At 39.4% G+C, this 15340-nt stretch overlaps 1 protein-coding gene across 1 annotated transcript; it reads right to left on the bottom strand.

The window, feature by feature from the left end:
• Nucleotides 1-12856: 12856 nt before the first annotated feature.
• On the bottom strand, nucleotides 12857-15132 carry LOC145137635 (indole-3-acetic acid-amido synthetase GH3.5-like). The gene is made up of 3 exons (XM_079071763.1): nucleotides 14725-15132; nucleotides 13718-14631; nucleotides 12857-13626 (listed from the first exon to the last, which is right to left on the bottom strand). Exons 1-3 carry the CDS (start codon nucleotides 15042-15044, stop codon nucleotides 13037-13039), a joined length of 1824 nt encoding a protein of 607 aa, XP_078927889.1. The 5' UTR covers nucleotides 15045-15132; the 3' UTR covers nucleotides 12857-13036.
• Nucleotides 15133-15340: the final 208 nt, after the last annotated feature.

The following is a 15340-nucleotide window of genomic DNA, read 5'->3' as shown; positions in this document are numbered from 1 at the left end:
ACGGTTTCTGAAGGCTGACCGTAAACTCAAGAACACTAGAGCTGGATGCTGATTTCGAAGAGATGAGTGCCCTGAGACGTTCCAAAGCGACCCAAACGTGGTTTTCTCGATGATTTCCGAAATTTGAAGGCGTTTTGAGTGTTTACGGTTAAGGTTCTTAGAGAGAGAAGGAGAGAGTTTTTGGCCAGAAATGTTCAAATGAAGGTGGAGGTATCGTATTTATAGGGGTGAGGTGGGGGGTCCACTCGTTACTGACCGGAAACATGTTTACGGTCGTAAACGAGTTTACGGCCGTAAACACGTTTACGGTCGTAATCTCATTTAGACCGAAAATGCTTGATTTTTCGAAATAATCGGGTTTACGTGCGATTTTTGGTTCCGACTCGTAAATAATTTAATTAAATATAACTAGATTATTTTCTAAACCAAAAAGTTTGACGGAAAAGTTAACGAATTCGAAATTTTATTAACGCAAACCGTGTAACGGAAACGGAAAAAGTTTCAGGTTGTCACATCATCCCCCCGTTAGAGGGAATTTCGTCCCGAAATTCGAACTTAGAATACAAATCACGGATTAGGAAAGAGGTGCGGATACTTCTGTTTCATCTGACCTTCGTGCTCCCAAGTGAATTCAGGTCCCCACTTGGCATTCCAGCGAACCTTCACTATCGGGATGCGACTTTGTTTCGTTCGTTTGATCTCTCTGTCCATGATTTCGACTGGTTCTTCCACGAAGTTGAGGTTCTCGTTGATTTCAATCTCGTCAAGAGGAATCACAAGTGTCTCATCGGACAAACACTTCTTTAGGTTCGATACGTGGAAAACAGGATGGATGTTGCTGAGCTCTCGGGGTAACTGAAGTTTGTATGCCACGGGACCGATCCTAGCAAGGATTTCGAATGGTCCAATGTACCTTGGGTTTAGCTTTCCACACTTCCCAAAACGTATCATGCCTTTCCAGGGTGAGACCTTCAGAAGGACGCGGTCACCAACCTGGAACTCCAAGGGTTTTCGTCTCTTATCGGCGTAGCTCTTTTGTCTATCTCGTGAGGCTTTCAGTCGTTCTCGGATTTGCACAATCTTTTCAGTTGTCTCTCGGATAATTTCAGGACTAGTGAGAGTACTGTCGGGGACTTGACCCCTGGCTAGCTGCGTGTCACCCACCTCAGCCCAACACAGAGGGGATCTGCACTTACGGCCATAGAGGGCTTCAAACGGCGCAGCCTTGATGCTGGTATGGTAGCTGTTGTTGTAGGAAAATTCAACCAAAGGAAGATGAGTGTCCCATGACGCGCCGAAGTCAATGACGCAGACTCTCAACATATCTTCCAAGGTCTGAATTGTTCTCTCACTCTGTCTGTCAGTCTGCGGATGATAAGCCTTGCTCATATCCAACTTAGTTCCAAGAGCTTTCTGCAGCGACTGCCAGAACCTTGATGTGAATCTGCTATCTCGATCGGAGATAATGGATGCAGGTACCCCATGAAGGAGAACTATCTCTTGAAGGTAGATCCGTGTGAGTCTCTCCATTTTAAAGCTTTCTTTGATTGGCAGGAAGTGGGCGGACTTCGTCAACCGATCGACAATTACCCAGATGGCATCGTGCCCACTCGGAGATCTGGGTAACTTGGTGATAAAATCCATGGTTATCCTTTCCCACTTCCACTCAGGTATTTCCGGCTGTTGAAGTAGACCTGAGGGCTTCTGATATTCGACTTTCACCTTGGCGCAAGTCAGGCATTTGCTTTCATGTTTGGCCACCAATAGAGCTGTTTGAGATCCAAGTACATCTTATCCGACCCTGGGTGAACGGAGTATTTTGTCCTGTGAGCTTCGTTCATTACAACCTCTTTGTAACCACCGAACTTTGGGGTCCAGATCCGATTCATAAAATAGTACAGTCCATCTCCCTTGACCTCTAAGTTCTTTTCTATTCCTCTCAAGGCTTCACCCGACATGTTCTCTGGTTTTAAGGCTTCCAGCTGAGCCTCCTTGATTTGCGCGGTTAAATGGGAATGGATGGTCATTGTTAGTTCCTTCACCTTACGTCTTGAATACTCTTTTCGATTGAGGGCATCTGCTACCACATTGGCCTTTCCGGGATGATAACGAATTTCGCACTCGTAGTCACTGAGTAACTCTACCCATCGCCATTGTCTCATGTTTAACTCCTTTTGATCGAAAATATGTTGCAAGCTCTTATGGTCGGTGAAGATCGTGTACTTGGTTCCGTAGAGATAATGTCTCCAGATCTTTAACGCAAATCTAAATCATGGGTTGTGTAATTGACTTCGTGTGTTTTCAACTGCCTCGAGGCATAGGCGATGACCTTTCCTCTCTGCATGAGCACACAGCCTAGGCCCTGATTGGATGCATCACAATAGACTACGAAGTCTTCCGTCCCTTCGGGCAGGGACAAGACAGGTGCACTGCACAGGGCCTGCTTTAATGTTTGAAATGCAATGTCTTGCTTGACTCCCCAACTGAAGGTTACACCCTTCTGTGTCAGGGTGGTTAAAGACTTAGCGATTCTGGAGAAGTTCTGGATGAACCTGCGATAATAGCCCGCGAGACCCAAGAATTGCCGGATTTCTGTGGGTGTCTTCGGTGCAGACCAGTTCTCAATCGCCTTGATCTTGGAAGGGTCCACGTGTATTCCTTCCTTACTAATCACGTGTCCTAGGAAATTTATTTTCCTGATCCAGAATTCGCACTTCGATAATTTCGCGTATAGCTTTTCTACCCTTAATGTTTCCAACACCTGCCTTAAGTGCTGTTTATGATCGTTCTCACTCCGCGAATAGACAAGTATATCGTCGATGAACATAATCACAAACTTGTCTAAGAAAGGGCGGCGCACCCGATTCATCAGGTCCATGAATACTGCCGGTGTGTTGGTTAGACCAAAGGGCATTACTACAAACTCGTAGTGTCCATAGCGAGTTCGGAATGCTGTTTTGGGCACATCATCCTCATGAACTCGCAACTGATGGTACCCTGATCTTAGATCTATCTTTGAGAAATAACTGGCTCCCTGAAGTTGGTCAAAGAGATCGTCGATTCTGGGTAAGGGATATCGGTTCTTGATGGTAAGTTTATTCAACTCTCGGTAGTCAATGCACATCCGAAAGGATCCATCTTTCTTTTTCACGAATAAGATCGGAGCTCCCCAGGGTGAGGAACTCGGCCTTATGAATCCTTTGCTGATCATCTCATTTAGCTGACTGGATAATTCTTGCATTTCTGCTGGCGCTAAGCGGTAAGGAGATTTAGCTACAGGAGTAGCTCCGGGGATTAAGTCGATACGAAACTCGACTTGGCGCTCGAGAGAGATTCCTGGGAGATCTTCGGGAAAAACATCAGGAAAGTTACAGACTTCGGGGATGCTCTCAAAGTCTTTAACTTTTTGCGTCTTATCAACAACATGAGCTAGGAACGCATGGCACTCCTTCCGCAGATACTTCTGAGCTTTGATGCACGAAATGATACGGAGGTTCGAGCTAGACTTATCTCCGTAAACCATGAGGGTTTCGCCAGAGGGAAGATTAAGATGGATAGCCTTCTCGAAGCAAAGAATATCAACATGATTGGAGCTTAACCAGTCCATGCCGATAATGACGTCGAAACTCTTGATGGATACAGGCATAAGTTCGATGGGAAACGAATAATTGTCTAGAGTAAGAGTACAACCTATGAATATGTCGTTAGTGCTCTCCTTCTTTCCGTTAGACATCTCGACGGTAAACGTTTCGGTTAGAGGTTGGGATTTACATTTGATTAGATGTTTGAATGTATGACTAACAAAACTCCTCTCCGCACCAAAATCGAAGAGAATGCATGCATAAGAGGTGTCAAGGAGGAACGTACCCGTAACAACGGTAGGATCAGCAACTGCTTCCTCCTGTCCCATCACCAAAACTCTTCTTGTATTGCCCCCAGTTGCTGCCTTGGGGTAGTTTCTCCTGAAGTGCCCAGCCTCTCCACATCCATAACAAGTTTGACCAGCGCCCGCTCCCGGAGCCTGGTTGGCCGGTTGAGCCGGCGTATTGCAGTATCGAACTGTGTGTCCTTTCTTTCCACAGCTGTTGCAACTCAACTCACGGCAGGGTCCGTGATGATGGAAGTTACACTTGTTGCACAGGGGTAGTTTTCCAGCATAACCACCGGTAGGAGATTGGGTGGTTGGAACAGCAGTGGGAGCAGCAACAGGAGCAGTAACAGCATGAACTGCCAGTGTTTGTTGTTTCTTGGAGGGCTCATGCGAAGACTGGCCCTTTCGTTTGTTACCAAACTTCTTCTTCTTCCCACCGCTTTCCTTTTGTGGCTCGGAGACAACTGCCACCTCATCCAGATCGATTCCATGATCGATCAGGGTCTGTGCCAGATCCTTGGCGCTTTCAAAAGTAATCGGTCTAGCAGCCAAGACATTCCCTTTTGTTGGTTGTGTCAGTCCCCAGATGTACCTTTCGATTTTCTTGCTTTCCGTGGTGACCATTCCCGGACAGAGGAGAGCCAGATCACAGAATCTAGCGGTGTAGGCAGCGATGTCGGAACCCTTCATCTTCAAGTTCCAGAGTTCGTGCTCCAACTTTTGCACTTCGCCCCTCGGGCGTACTCCGCGAGCATGAGCTCCTTCAGTCTTTCCCAACCCATGACATTAGCCACTGGCAGGGTTAGGGTTTTGACTCGACCATTCCACCAGGTCAAGGATCTGTCGGTGAAGGTGCAGGCGGCGAACTTCACTTTGTTTGCTTCAGAACAAACGCAAATTTCGAAAATGGATTCGATCTTCTCGAACCATCGAGTTAGGGCGATGACACCTCCATTTCCGTCGAAGGACTTGGGTTTTGCAGTCATGAAGTCCTTGTAGGAACATTCTTTTTGTTGTCCCTGAGATCCGTCTTGCCTTTGAGGGTTGGTTCCACCTCCAGCCCCACCAGTATTCACTTGTGCCATTGCTGCAGTCACGACGGCGGTAACTGCAGCCTGAAACATGACAGGGTCGAACTGAGGAGGTGGTGGTGGTGGCGGGGTGTCGTCGTTCCTTCTGATGGGTCTTGGTCGAGGAGGCATCTCGTTCTAGAAAACAGTCAGGAAGAAGAGGATGGTAAGTCCTCGAGATATATAAAACAAGATATATCTCATCCTGATAATAAAAGTATACTACCGAGCGATAAGCACAGAAAGGTTACTAACACGAGTAAGTTATCGCTTAAGGGAGAAAAGGTAGCAACACTTAGAGTGAATCTGTATACTGAGTTTGGCTCTAGCGAAAATACTCCTATAGTATTTTATGTGAGATGATGTTTGGTAAGTTTTAGGCCTGCTGTAACGCCACAGTCACTCCCAAGCACATGTTGGTCATGTCTCGACTGAATATAGTTGATCAGGCTATATTCACCCTAGACATGATTACATAACTGCCCAGGTTTAACCGCAACGTTCCAGCATCCAAATACTTTTGTTCTTTTCTACTAGCGACACGAATTTTGTTATGTATGCATGCTCGTATACTTTTTATAAAAATACTTTATATTTTGAAAGTATACTTTTAGCGTAGAGCACTTAGGCCACTTAGTGTTTATAGTTGTATACCACGTAAGGTTCGGTATACTAGTTCGCTATAAACAAGGGCTCTGATACCAATCTGTCACACCCCGAAACCAGAAAGGCGGAAACGTTCCGGGGTGGAGGACGTCATGTATAGCATCACAACCAATGAATAACAACAATCATAGCAACACAACCATTACAGTGAATACTTAAGTAAAAATGTTTACATCAATTCTGAAACTTGTTTGAATTACATCATATAACTTGTATGAATATAAACATTAAACTCTTATTGCTTCAACTCTTCAAAAACCCAGCAGGTACCTGTCTACTGATTTCTTGAGAATACAAGCTGTTTGAAAATATCAGCATAACGCTGGTGAGTTCATAAGCAGTAGTTTTTAACAGAAATGTTTGTATAGCTTCAAGAAAATCCGATATCTTCTTTAGTGAAAACGTTGTGTTATAAGTCTTGTAATGAACCATTAATGTCTTGTATGTTTCCAAGAAAATCCGATATTTTCTTTAGTGAGTAAGTAGCGTTATCGATTCTGTATAAAACCATGAATGTTCGTTACTGAAAACAGTAGTGATATGCGAAAATACTACCTCATGTGACTAGCTAGAGCTAATCATGAAGTATAGGTATTTGTGTGTGAAACCAATGCATAATTGGTTCTGTTTGAAAACCCTGACTTCAGCCAGTATACGTAGTGTGTGTTAGTTCTATTTAATATAAATAAAACCGTTGAAGAGTGTCAGATTGTAAACTAAAGGTGATTTATACATAATGTGAGTCGTATAACCATGCTTGATATGACTAGAGACCTTTCCAACGTTCTTCAGGCGTCGAGTTAAATGACATTTGTACATCTCAGGCGTGCCCGCCTAACTGTAGCTAGCAGTCCAGATGTGGGATTGTCAGTCCCGAATATATCTATTCACAAATCTCACGCTCTCCCTCCAGGAGACTCTGGTTATACAGTGGTAGGATTTATCCCTGTACACCTAAGGGTACAGTAGTGAAGTAGCGCCTCACAGTATCGTACAATCTAGTTTACATGTAGTGTAGTAGCGTTCTACCGTAGTGAAAATCCGTATGTATACCGTATATAGTGATAATTTCAGTTATGAATACCATGATAAAGTAGTGATGTAAACTGTAAACGGTTTCTATTTCAGCACATATGTTTAGTAGTGAAAGTTTCTATACTTGATATGTTTTAGAAAAATCCCAAACTATACCGATTATAGTTTGCATGTATAGTGAATAGCGTGTCCGGAAAACTATGCAAATTTTAGTGAAAACGTCCCTTATGCTCAGCATAGTACAAAAGGGATTTAATGTATGAGATTTGCATAAGTTTTTGAAAACATTTATGTTTAGCTTGTATTCCCCCCTGAAAACATTAAAAATACAGAAAATGTAGGGGTATGAACTCACAGTTGTTGCGTGAAATCGTTGACTGAAATGAAGATCCTCGAGTTGTTGCACGTGACAATTAACGAAATCCTATTATCAAATAAATACATATATACATCTAAATTAGCGATTTCGATAAATAAAGTGTCATAAGAACACTTGTATTCGGTTGAGGAATGTTATCGGGACTTGATCGAATCAAAGAGAGTGAGTTTTCAGCCAAAAGCACCACTTAAAAGGTGTTTACGGTCGAAGAGAAGTTTACGGTTCCTGAAGGCTTGGTGAGTTTACGGCCATAAACGCAAGAACAGAGTTTACGGTTCTTGAAGGCTCGGACCGTAAGCTCAAGAACATAGTTTACGGTTCTTGAAGGCTCGGACCGTAAACTCAAGAACAGAGTTTATGGTTTCTGAAGGCTGACCGTAAACTCAAGAACACTAGAGCTGGATGCTGATTTCGAAGAGATGAGTGCCCTGAGACGTTCCAAAGCGACCCAAACGTGGTTTTCTCGATGATTTCCGAAATTTGAAGGCGTTTTGAGTGTTTACGGTTAAGGTTCTTAGAGAGAGAAGGAGAGAGTTTTTGGCCAGAAATGTTCAAATGAAGGTGGAGGTATCGTATTTATAGGGGTGATGTGGGGGGTCCACTCGTTACTGACCGTAAACAGGTTTACGGCCGTAAACACGTTTACGGTCGTAATCTCATTTAGACCGAAAATGCTTGATTTTTCGAAATAATCGGGTTTAAGTGCGATTTTTGGTTCCGACTCGTAAATAATTTAATTAAATATAACTAGATTATTTTCTAAACCAAAAAGTTTGACGGAAAAGTTAACGAATTCGAAATTTTATTAACGTAAACCGTGTAACGGAAACGGAAAAAGTTTCGGGTTGTCACAATATTTCTTCTTCAATTCATGTCTATTCCATTTCTATTTAAATTTCATTCTCGCTTTCAATCAAATTTCTTTTAAAATTGATGCTATTTCTAGGCCAGTTGTAAGATACGTAGAATGGTCCGAATATGAAGAAGTGGCGTTGGCTAGAAGTTTCTCGAAAACAAAAACAAATCGTCATATTTTCGGGGAACAATTATGGATCATTTTAAACAATAACTTGGGGGTTCGAATCGTTCAACGCATCAAATTTCTACCAAATAGAAAGATATGCAGCCTAAAGTTAAAGAGTTTAGTGCTATGTTCACCCACACGATAAATACCCGGGAGCTGAAGTTTCCAACAAAGAAGTTTTAAATGTAACAAAAAGGGTATCACAAACACCATAGTATGAAAGATTTTCGTTACGAGGTGACGCTAAATATTTTAAAAAATCACCATTTTTTAGAATTTAGTGATTGTAGTTGGATTTAATTTATCACTTTGTCTTTTTAATTTGTCGTTTGTAGTATTTTAAGTACTTCTTTTCATCTAAATTATCGTTTTAGGATTTAATCTTATTGTAATGTTTTTTAAATTAAATGTTAGTTTTAATTTATTTTTTTATATTTTTGTTTTGTTTTAGATTAGTAAAGTTTAATTCATATGTTTTGAGATGAGAAAGATAGAAAATAAATGAGAAAGAGAAAAAAATGATATGACAAGTGAGTGAGGAGAGATGATAGGGGTGAATACCCTCCATACTTAATGACTTAGCTAAAAAAAGCCAAATATTAATATTTATCCAAAAATAATTAACAAAACATAGATGAGTCAATATGTTTGTGGATTCGTCGGTTGACTCAGTAACACACATGCGATTTCGTCAAATGGGTTGTGGTTTCGCGACCTACATGTGGTTTTGCGGCCCATTATCCATTGTATTTAAATCCTAAAAAAAATAGCTCATTTTCACACTCAAGAATACAAGAATTCTCTCTCTAATAGCTGAAGAGGACATTCCACAAATAATGTTATAAGTAATCTTATATATAGTTTTTATCATTTATGTTGAAATTTAGAAGTAATTTGTATGAAATTTGCCTGAAAATTGGAAAAACTGAAGAATGAAACTATAGATAGCATGAAGATATGCGATGATACAAGTCTTAATTGCATAGAATGTGCATCATTTACTTGTACATTAAAAAAAGACTTGAGAGGAAAGCTCATACGAATTGTGAGGAAACCACAAATGGCTATATGTAATATATGATATCGTGTTGTAACGTCGCAAAATTTCAAAGTAAAAATTTCATTTTAAATAAGTCAAAACCATTCATTCATTATCCCAAAAGACGATCGTACTAAAAGTATTCTCAAAACATCAAAGTAAAATCATAAATAGTGAATGTGGAATAAATCTCTAGGTGATGCAGTGCGATCAAGCTGGCCCTTCCTTTTGAAACTAGTAGTACCTGAAAACATTTTAAATATAAACTGTAAGCACAAATCTTAGTGAGTTCCCTAAAATACCACATACATCGCACATATGCACGTGGCTGTGTAGGGTCCGTATCAACCCCGAGTCCATAATGACTCCATGTAACAACATGTAGCTGTGTCGGGTCCGTATCAATTCCCGGGTCCATATCAACCCCGAGTCCATAATGACTCTGAGCCCAAATTGGCTCCATGCATATAACATACTATCTTACCAGTAATAGTCACATAGACAATCAAGCACATACAAACGTATCAACAAGTGTTAGAAAGACAACTATCATCCTACAACCATAATCCAGTGGGATGACATTAGTGCCTTCGATCCACGAGTATAGTGAAGAGACTCACCTGAATCAAAAAGCTGACTAACACAAAGCTCAATGTCGTGCCAACCACAACTAACAACTCTCACTGCCAAAAGATGGGTGTTAAACACCTCCTAACAATCCACACAAGGTATACCTTAAGTCTTCCTTTGAAAAAAAATAGAAATTTGACCAAAAGTCAATCCATACCAAAAGTCAATCCATACCAAAAGTCAACGACCATCATAGACTTTAGTCAACCGCCACGTCGTAGCCTTCCTTGGCCACGTTGTGGCCCTTATACGACCAAACATATGAGAAATTCCCAGTCGCCACGCCTTGGCGACCTATGGCCACGTCGTGGGCGTTGGGTTCTTAACAACTTAATAGATTAAGCTGCTTTCTTTGATTCCAAGAGCTCCAAAGCTTAGATCTGGTCCATTCTATGGTCTAAATGGATAAAATTTCCAACTTTGTCCATTAAGACACCCAAAGAGATCATGATCTCCAACCCTAGGTCCAAAATAATCCAAATACCGCAATGTCTTAACCATTAAGCCCTTAATCTGGAAAGACCTTAACCCAACCACTCCAGAAGGGTTTTCAAATATCAAATCTATCATAAAGATGAAATCTTTATAGACATCCATACCAATATATGTCTAGAATGCATTTTAGGTCATAATAAGCTAAAAATGCCCAAAAACTCAAGCAATGATAAGAACTCCAACCAAAGTCTAAATCTACAACATATGATGCTCGTGGGACTCAGGAGGGTCATAAAGTTGTCAACTTTATGAGTTCCTTCCTTTCAAATTTGCTCAAACATGAATAACATGAGACAATATTCTAGATCTAGCCACCTTAAGCCAAAAAGATTGAGCCTTTGACACTTACAAATGTCCAGAAGCTATGTAAGATGATAATGGTGTTGCTTCCTTGCAAGATCCAACAATAGAGCACCTTCTTCCCTTCTTCTCCAAGCTATAAAATGCTTCAAAAAGTCCACAAATCTCCAAGGGAATGGGGGCTAGGGTTTCTCTGAGGTATAAAGGGGGGGGGGGGGGAGTAGAGGCTGGAAATGAACCCTAGAAATGGCTTAGAGAGGCTTAAATACGAAGGAATCCCTAAAAGATCATGGGCTTGGGCCAGAACAGCTGCCATGCCGTGGCGGTCAAGTAAAACACGTGATCATTTAATTATTGCCACGTTGTTGTACATAATTTCCTCCAAAACTCCATCTTTGGTCCTTGATAGAAATAAGCTTAACCAATCTGGAACATGGGTGTTGCGGTGTCTTCGAAAGTAGGCAAAGTGATTTCTTTTTAGATAACACATCGCAGACGAGAAAGACAATTCTGTAGACGAATTGACGAAACCACAAACTTGTTTGCCTCATCTATGGTTTCGTTGACTATTTTTGGATAAACCATAATTTTTGGTTATTTTTTGATAACTCATTAACAAGTAGGCTATTTTTATAAATTTCTCTTATGTTATTTATATTTTTGAATAATTATATTTGAAAAGTCTTACATTTCAAATTTTTACCAAAAAATCGTTATATATTTTTTGTATAGAAACTATAGATAATTTTTATTTAATTCATTAATTGCCTATTAAAATCGGTTAGCATGATACAAATGCTTACAGTTAAGGCAATCTAGATTTTTTTTAACGATAAATTTAATCTACTTCTAAATTATTCATGAATTCACCTATGTATAGATTGTCTGTCCAAAACAACTCATTCTCTATCGGAAAAAGTCGAGAATGATTTGCCTTATGTTCGTAGGAAGCTATTGTAAACATTTTTATATGTTTACCAACTTTAGTAAGAAAATTATGACTTAAATGAAAAAAAATCAATAATTAATTTTAAGTTTTATTTAAAAGAAAACAAAGTTCGTAATGATTTTTTGGTTTTCTAAAATAGTATAATAAAATGAATATTGTCAAATATGAAGTTATCATTCAATAATAACCCTTAAAAAACTAATTGTACTATTTATAAATTAGTTATTTAAATATTCATTTATAATGATATTAGTTACCCAAATACATTAGGCCTATGTATTTTCATATAGTTTCATGAACCATATATAAAAGTCACGATAATTATAAGACGTGTTTGACAAAACTAGTTGGTAATGAGTAACGGAGAAATGGTAGCTGGTAGCGTTTTGTTAAAAACTACGTGAGATAACTTTTAGATTTGAAACGTTTTGTTTAAACTAAACGCTAAAAACTTGTAGTGCAACACGAGATTTTTTGTTCAAAACGGACCGTTTTGTCAAACACTAGAAATTAGTAGCTCCGAAACACACCCATAACTCAAAAAATAAAAACAAATAAAAATCTTATTATGCAAACACCACTTAAATAAAAAATTAGATTAAATGAATTTAACGCATCGAAAATCACTTTAAGTGTATTGACATTGAGAGTCTGAGACCTTACAATCTAATCAAATATATTATTATTTTACCATTATATTCTTTTTGATTATTTTAATCCGACAATTAGTTAACTAAAAAAGTAGTCAACGTTACTACATAACACAATCCAATCCGTTACTCAACCCATCAAATTCGTTAACTTTGTCACTTCAATATCTATATTTACAAAAAAGAAATACAATATCCAATTTATAATTAATCAATACTTCATTAACGTTTTATTCAAAATAAACCACTCATTTTGTGTATAAAGGTAATATATACGCCTAAAAAACGATAAATTTTTGTATATTTAAAATGTTGTATTGTACAACTCTATAAAATATAAATTATTGTATTTGGAAAAAAATTATCATACAAATCACTTAAACAATCTAAATCTAATCGAGTCAAATCTAACATTTACAGGATCTAATAAAAAAACATATGAAACAACTTCTTATATATGTTAAAAAAATCAATAATGACAAATGAAATATGTAAATCATTATTTAAGGTTCAAAAACAATACACATATTTTATAGCAATAATCCTGAACTAATCCATTTGTTGTCTGTTTTGAATATTGATTTGGAACAGAAAGAATAACCGTTCATAATTGTTCCTTAAATGAATTAAATAACTATTTTTGGAAAAATAAGTCATAAGTAGAATTGAAGAAAAGGTAGTTTGCTTTCCTAGGAAATATTAATAACACAACCCCATGAAAGTTAAGTGGGCAGGATTCCTGGTTGGATTGGATACTAACATCATTAATCAATTCCTTAAAAAAAACAATTACATTAAATTCCACAAATTAAACAACTTCTTCAACTTCAAAATCACGATCGATCATCTTTTTTATACACATAATTAATACTTCATCATCTTCTTTCTTCTCCATCATCATTATCATCTCCAATTCCTACCTACACTCTTAACTTACGCTGTTCCATTGCTTATGTCCCGGAACCCATTTCGGACACTTCGGACTGAAGTAACTCGCCACCACCCTCGTCGTCAACAGCTCAACAATCGGCGCAAATTTCACACACCGGGGAGTTTTATACTGGTTAATCGACGCACCTAAACTGATAGCGTAATCCATGAGCTTATCAAACGTCCCATTCTCAACAATCCTAATCTCCAGTGGTCCGATTGACTTATCCGAAGCTCGTCCTTGCCTGTAAACGCTGTTCAACGACTCTTCAATGGTGATACAACAGTCTTCAAACGCCGACGGCGGAACAACGGTGGTTGACCCGTTTAAACTTATCTCCCAAAAGATCACGTAGTGGCCGGGGATGGTGGTGGTGTCGGCGAAGCTTGTGTACTCGATCAGGGTTGCGTCGAATGGAGTTAAATGATTCGATGCTTTTTCAACTGCTTGGTGTAGTTCGACTTCGTCTGTTTTGTCTGCATCGATACTTAACGCCACATTCTTCCGACATATGAAACTGAATTGTGGTGCTTTGTTCTTGAAACCTGCAACTCGTAGCACATCGCCTACTCTATACCTGTAAAGCCCTGATCATCATCGGAAAATCAAGATTATCTTTAGACTTTATCACTTTAATCAATCATCAAGATTCAAGCTCACATTTTTATAAAAACTCACCGGCGTATGTTGTGACCACGAGTTCGTAATCTTGACCTAGTTTCACGTCTGAAAGATCCACGAGTTCTTGTTGTTGTTCTTCTTCTTGTTTATGTTCTTGATCATTGACACCAACCGGTAAGAACTCGAAGTAAGCCATGGTGGGGATGAGAGTGTAGGAAACCTCGCTAGGTTTACAAAGAGGGTTAAGATTGACACCGAAGTAACATTCCGATGATGCATACATCGTACAAACAAGAGGGAGGCCATTACTGTAGTAATCGAGTGTTGGAATGTATTGTGACATGGTTCCGGTTACAATAACATCCACGTATTTAGTGTTTGGCCATAGACGGGTAATGATACCCTGCCATGACTTTTTCGAACATTCATGTTCAATAAAGTCAGCAAGATCCGGATTCGGATCTTGCTTCAAAACCCGAAGTACAACTTCTCTTACAACCGGATCAGTGATCAATGCATTCACTGACCCGGTTCGTATATCGTTACATAAAAGCGTCCAATGTTTCTGCAAGAAACGGATCGCACGAATGAACCCGGAAGCGAAAACCGCTCCGACCCGTAAAACTTCTTGGTTTAAACCCAACCCGCAAAGCAGTTGAGAGTACATGCTTTGATATGAATCTTGGCATAAAATGGTTTCATTAGGGCTTGTGTAGTTTGTATACGGGTCGAATGGGCGTTCTTTAAAATGGTTGCTTTTGTAGTAACTTGTTAAAACGGGTCGGGCTACTAACCCGCCTGGGGTTTTAGCTTCCGATTTAACAAACAAAAAATACATTCCTTTTCCTTTGTCTAAACCGGGCACAAACTGGTTCATCACCGGCATTAAAAGACTGTATAACAACGACCTTCTTCCAAGCTCAGCTTCAATGGTGGGCATTAGCTTCCTCTCACCTCCAGATGTCCCTGAACTACACCATTTCAAAAACCCACATCATGAATACAAATATCTATACATATAACATGTACACGTATAATTTTATAATTGTATAATTGTATAATACCTTGTTAAGAATTCGGAAATGGGGTGAGAAGAGAGGATGGGGGATTTGTCTCCATTAGCGATACGTGTGATATCAGGTTCAAGGTCTTCGTAGGTGATGACTGGTATGAGTTTTTTAAACGTTTTCCGGTCGGTTTGGCAGGAAAGTCCATGGCGGTGGAGGTATTCGACGGTGGCATTTTGGGTGAGGATATCGGAGAGGACATGTTGCTGGATATCGTCGGGGTTAGAGGTGACATCTTCTATGAACTGAAGAGATTTCTTGTTTTTTTCAGTTAGGCTGTAGTCGGTGGTGGGTTCATTCTTTGGTGCTTCCGGCATGGTGGCAGACGGTGGTCGTTGTTTAGTTTACGGTGGCGTGTGTAGAGAGAGAAACAAAAAGGTTAGAGAGGGAGAGAAAGATTGTGGCAGTGGGTGTGGGGAGAAAAGAACATCGATGGTGTGATATATATAGAAAAAAAACAAGGCAATAATAGTACAACCTTTAGGGCACATTGTTTTACCCTATTTTTCTCTTACATTTTTAACAAATATTAGTACAAAATGTTATAGACCATTTATAAATTATAAACAAATTATTACTATTAATTTTGCGCCTATTTTAATATATGTGCTAT

The sequence above is a fragment of the Lactuca virosa genome, chromosome 9, assembly GCF_052849685.1.
Source record: "Lactuca virosa cultivar CGN04683 chromosome 9, Lactuca_virosa_CGN04683_v6, whole genome shotgun sequence".
Lineage (NCBI taxonomy): Eukaryota > Viridiplantae > Streptophyta > Magnoliopsida > Asterales > Asteraceae > Lactuca > Lactuca virosa.
Note: the sequence above shows the minus strand (reverse complement) of the source record. Positions and strands in the feature narration are given on the sequence as shown.

Excerpts from the sequence above, each read along its gene's own strand:
- LOC145137635 (XM_079071763.1), bottom strand. The coding sequence starts at position 15,044 with ATGCCGGAAGCACCAAAGAATGAACCCACCACCGACTACAGCCTAACT. Across the intron at positions 14,632-14,724 it reads ATTTCCGAATTCTTAACAAG|TTCAGGGACATCTGGAGGTG; the intron begins GTATTATACAAT and ends GAAATGGTGTAG. Across the intron at positions 13,627-13,717 it reads CGTGGTCACAACATACGCCG|GGCTTTACAGGTATAGAGTA; the intron begins GTGAGTTTTTAT and ends GATGATGATCAG.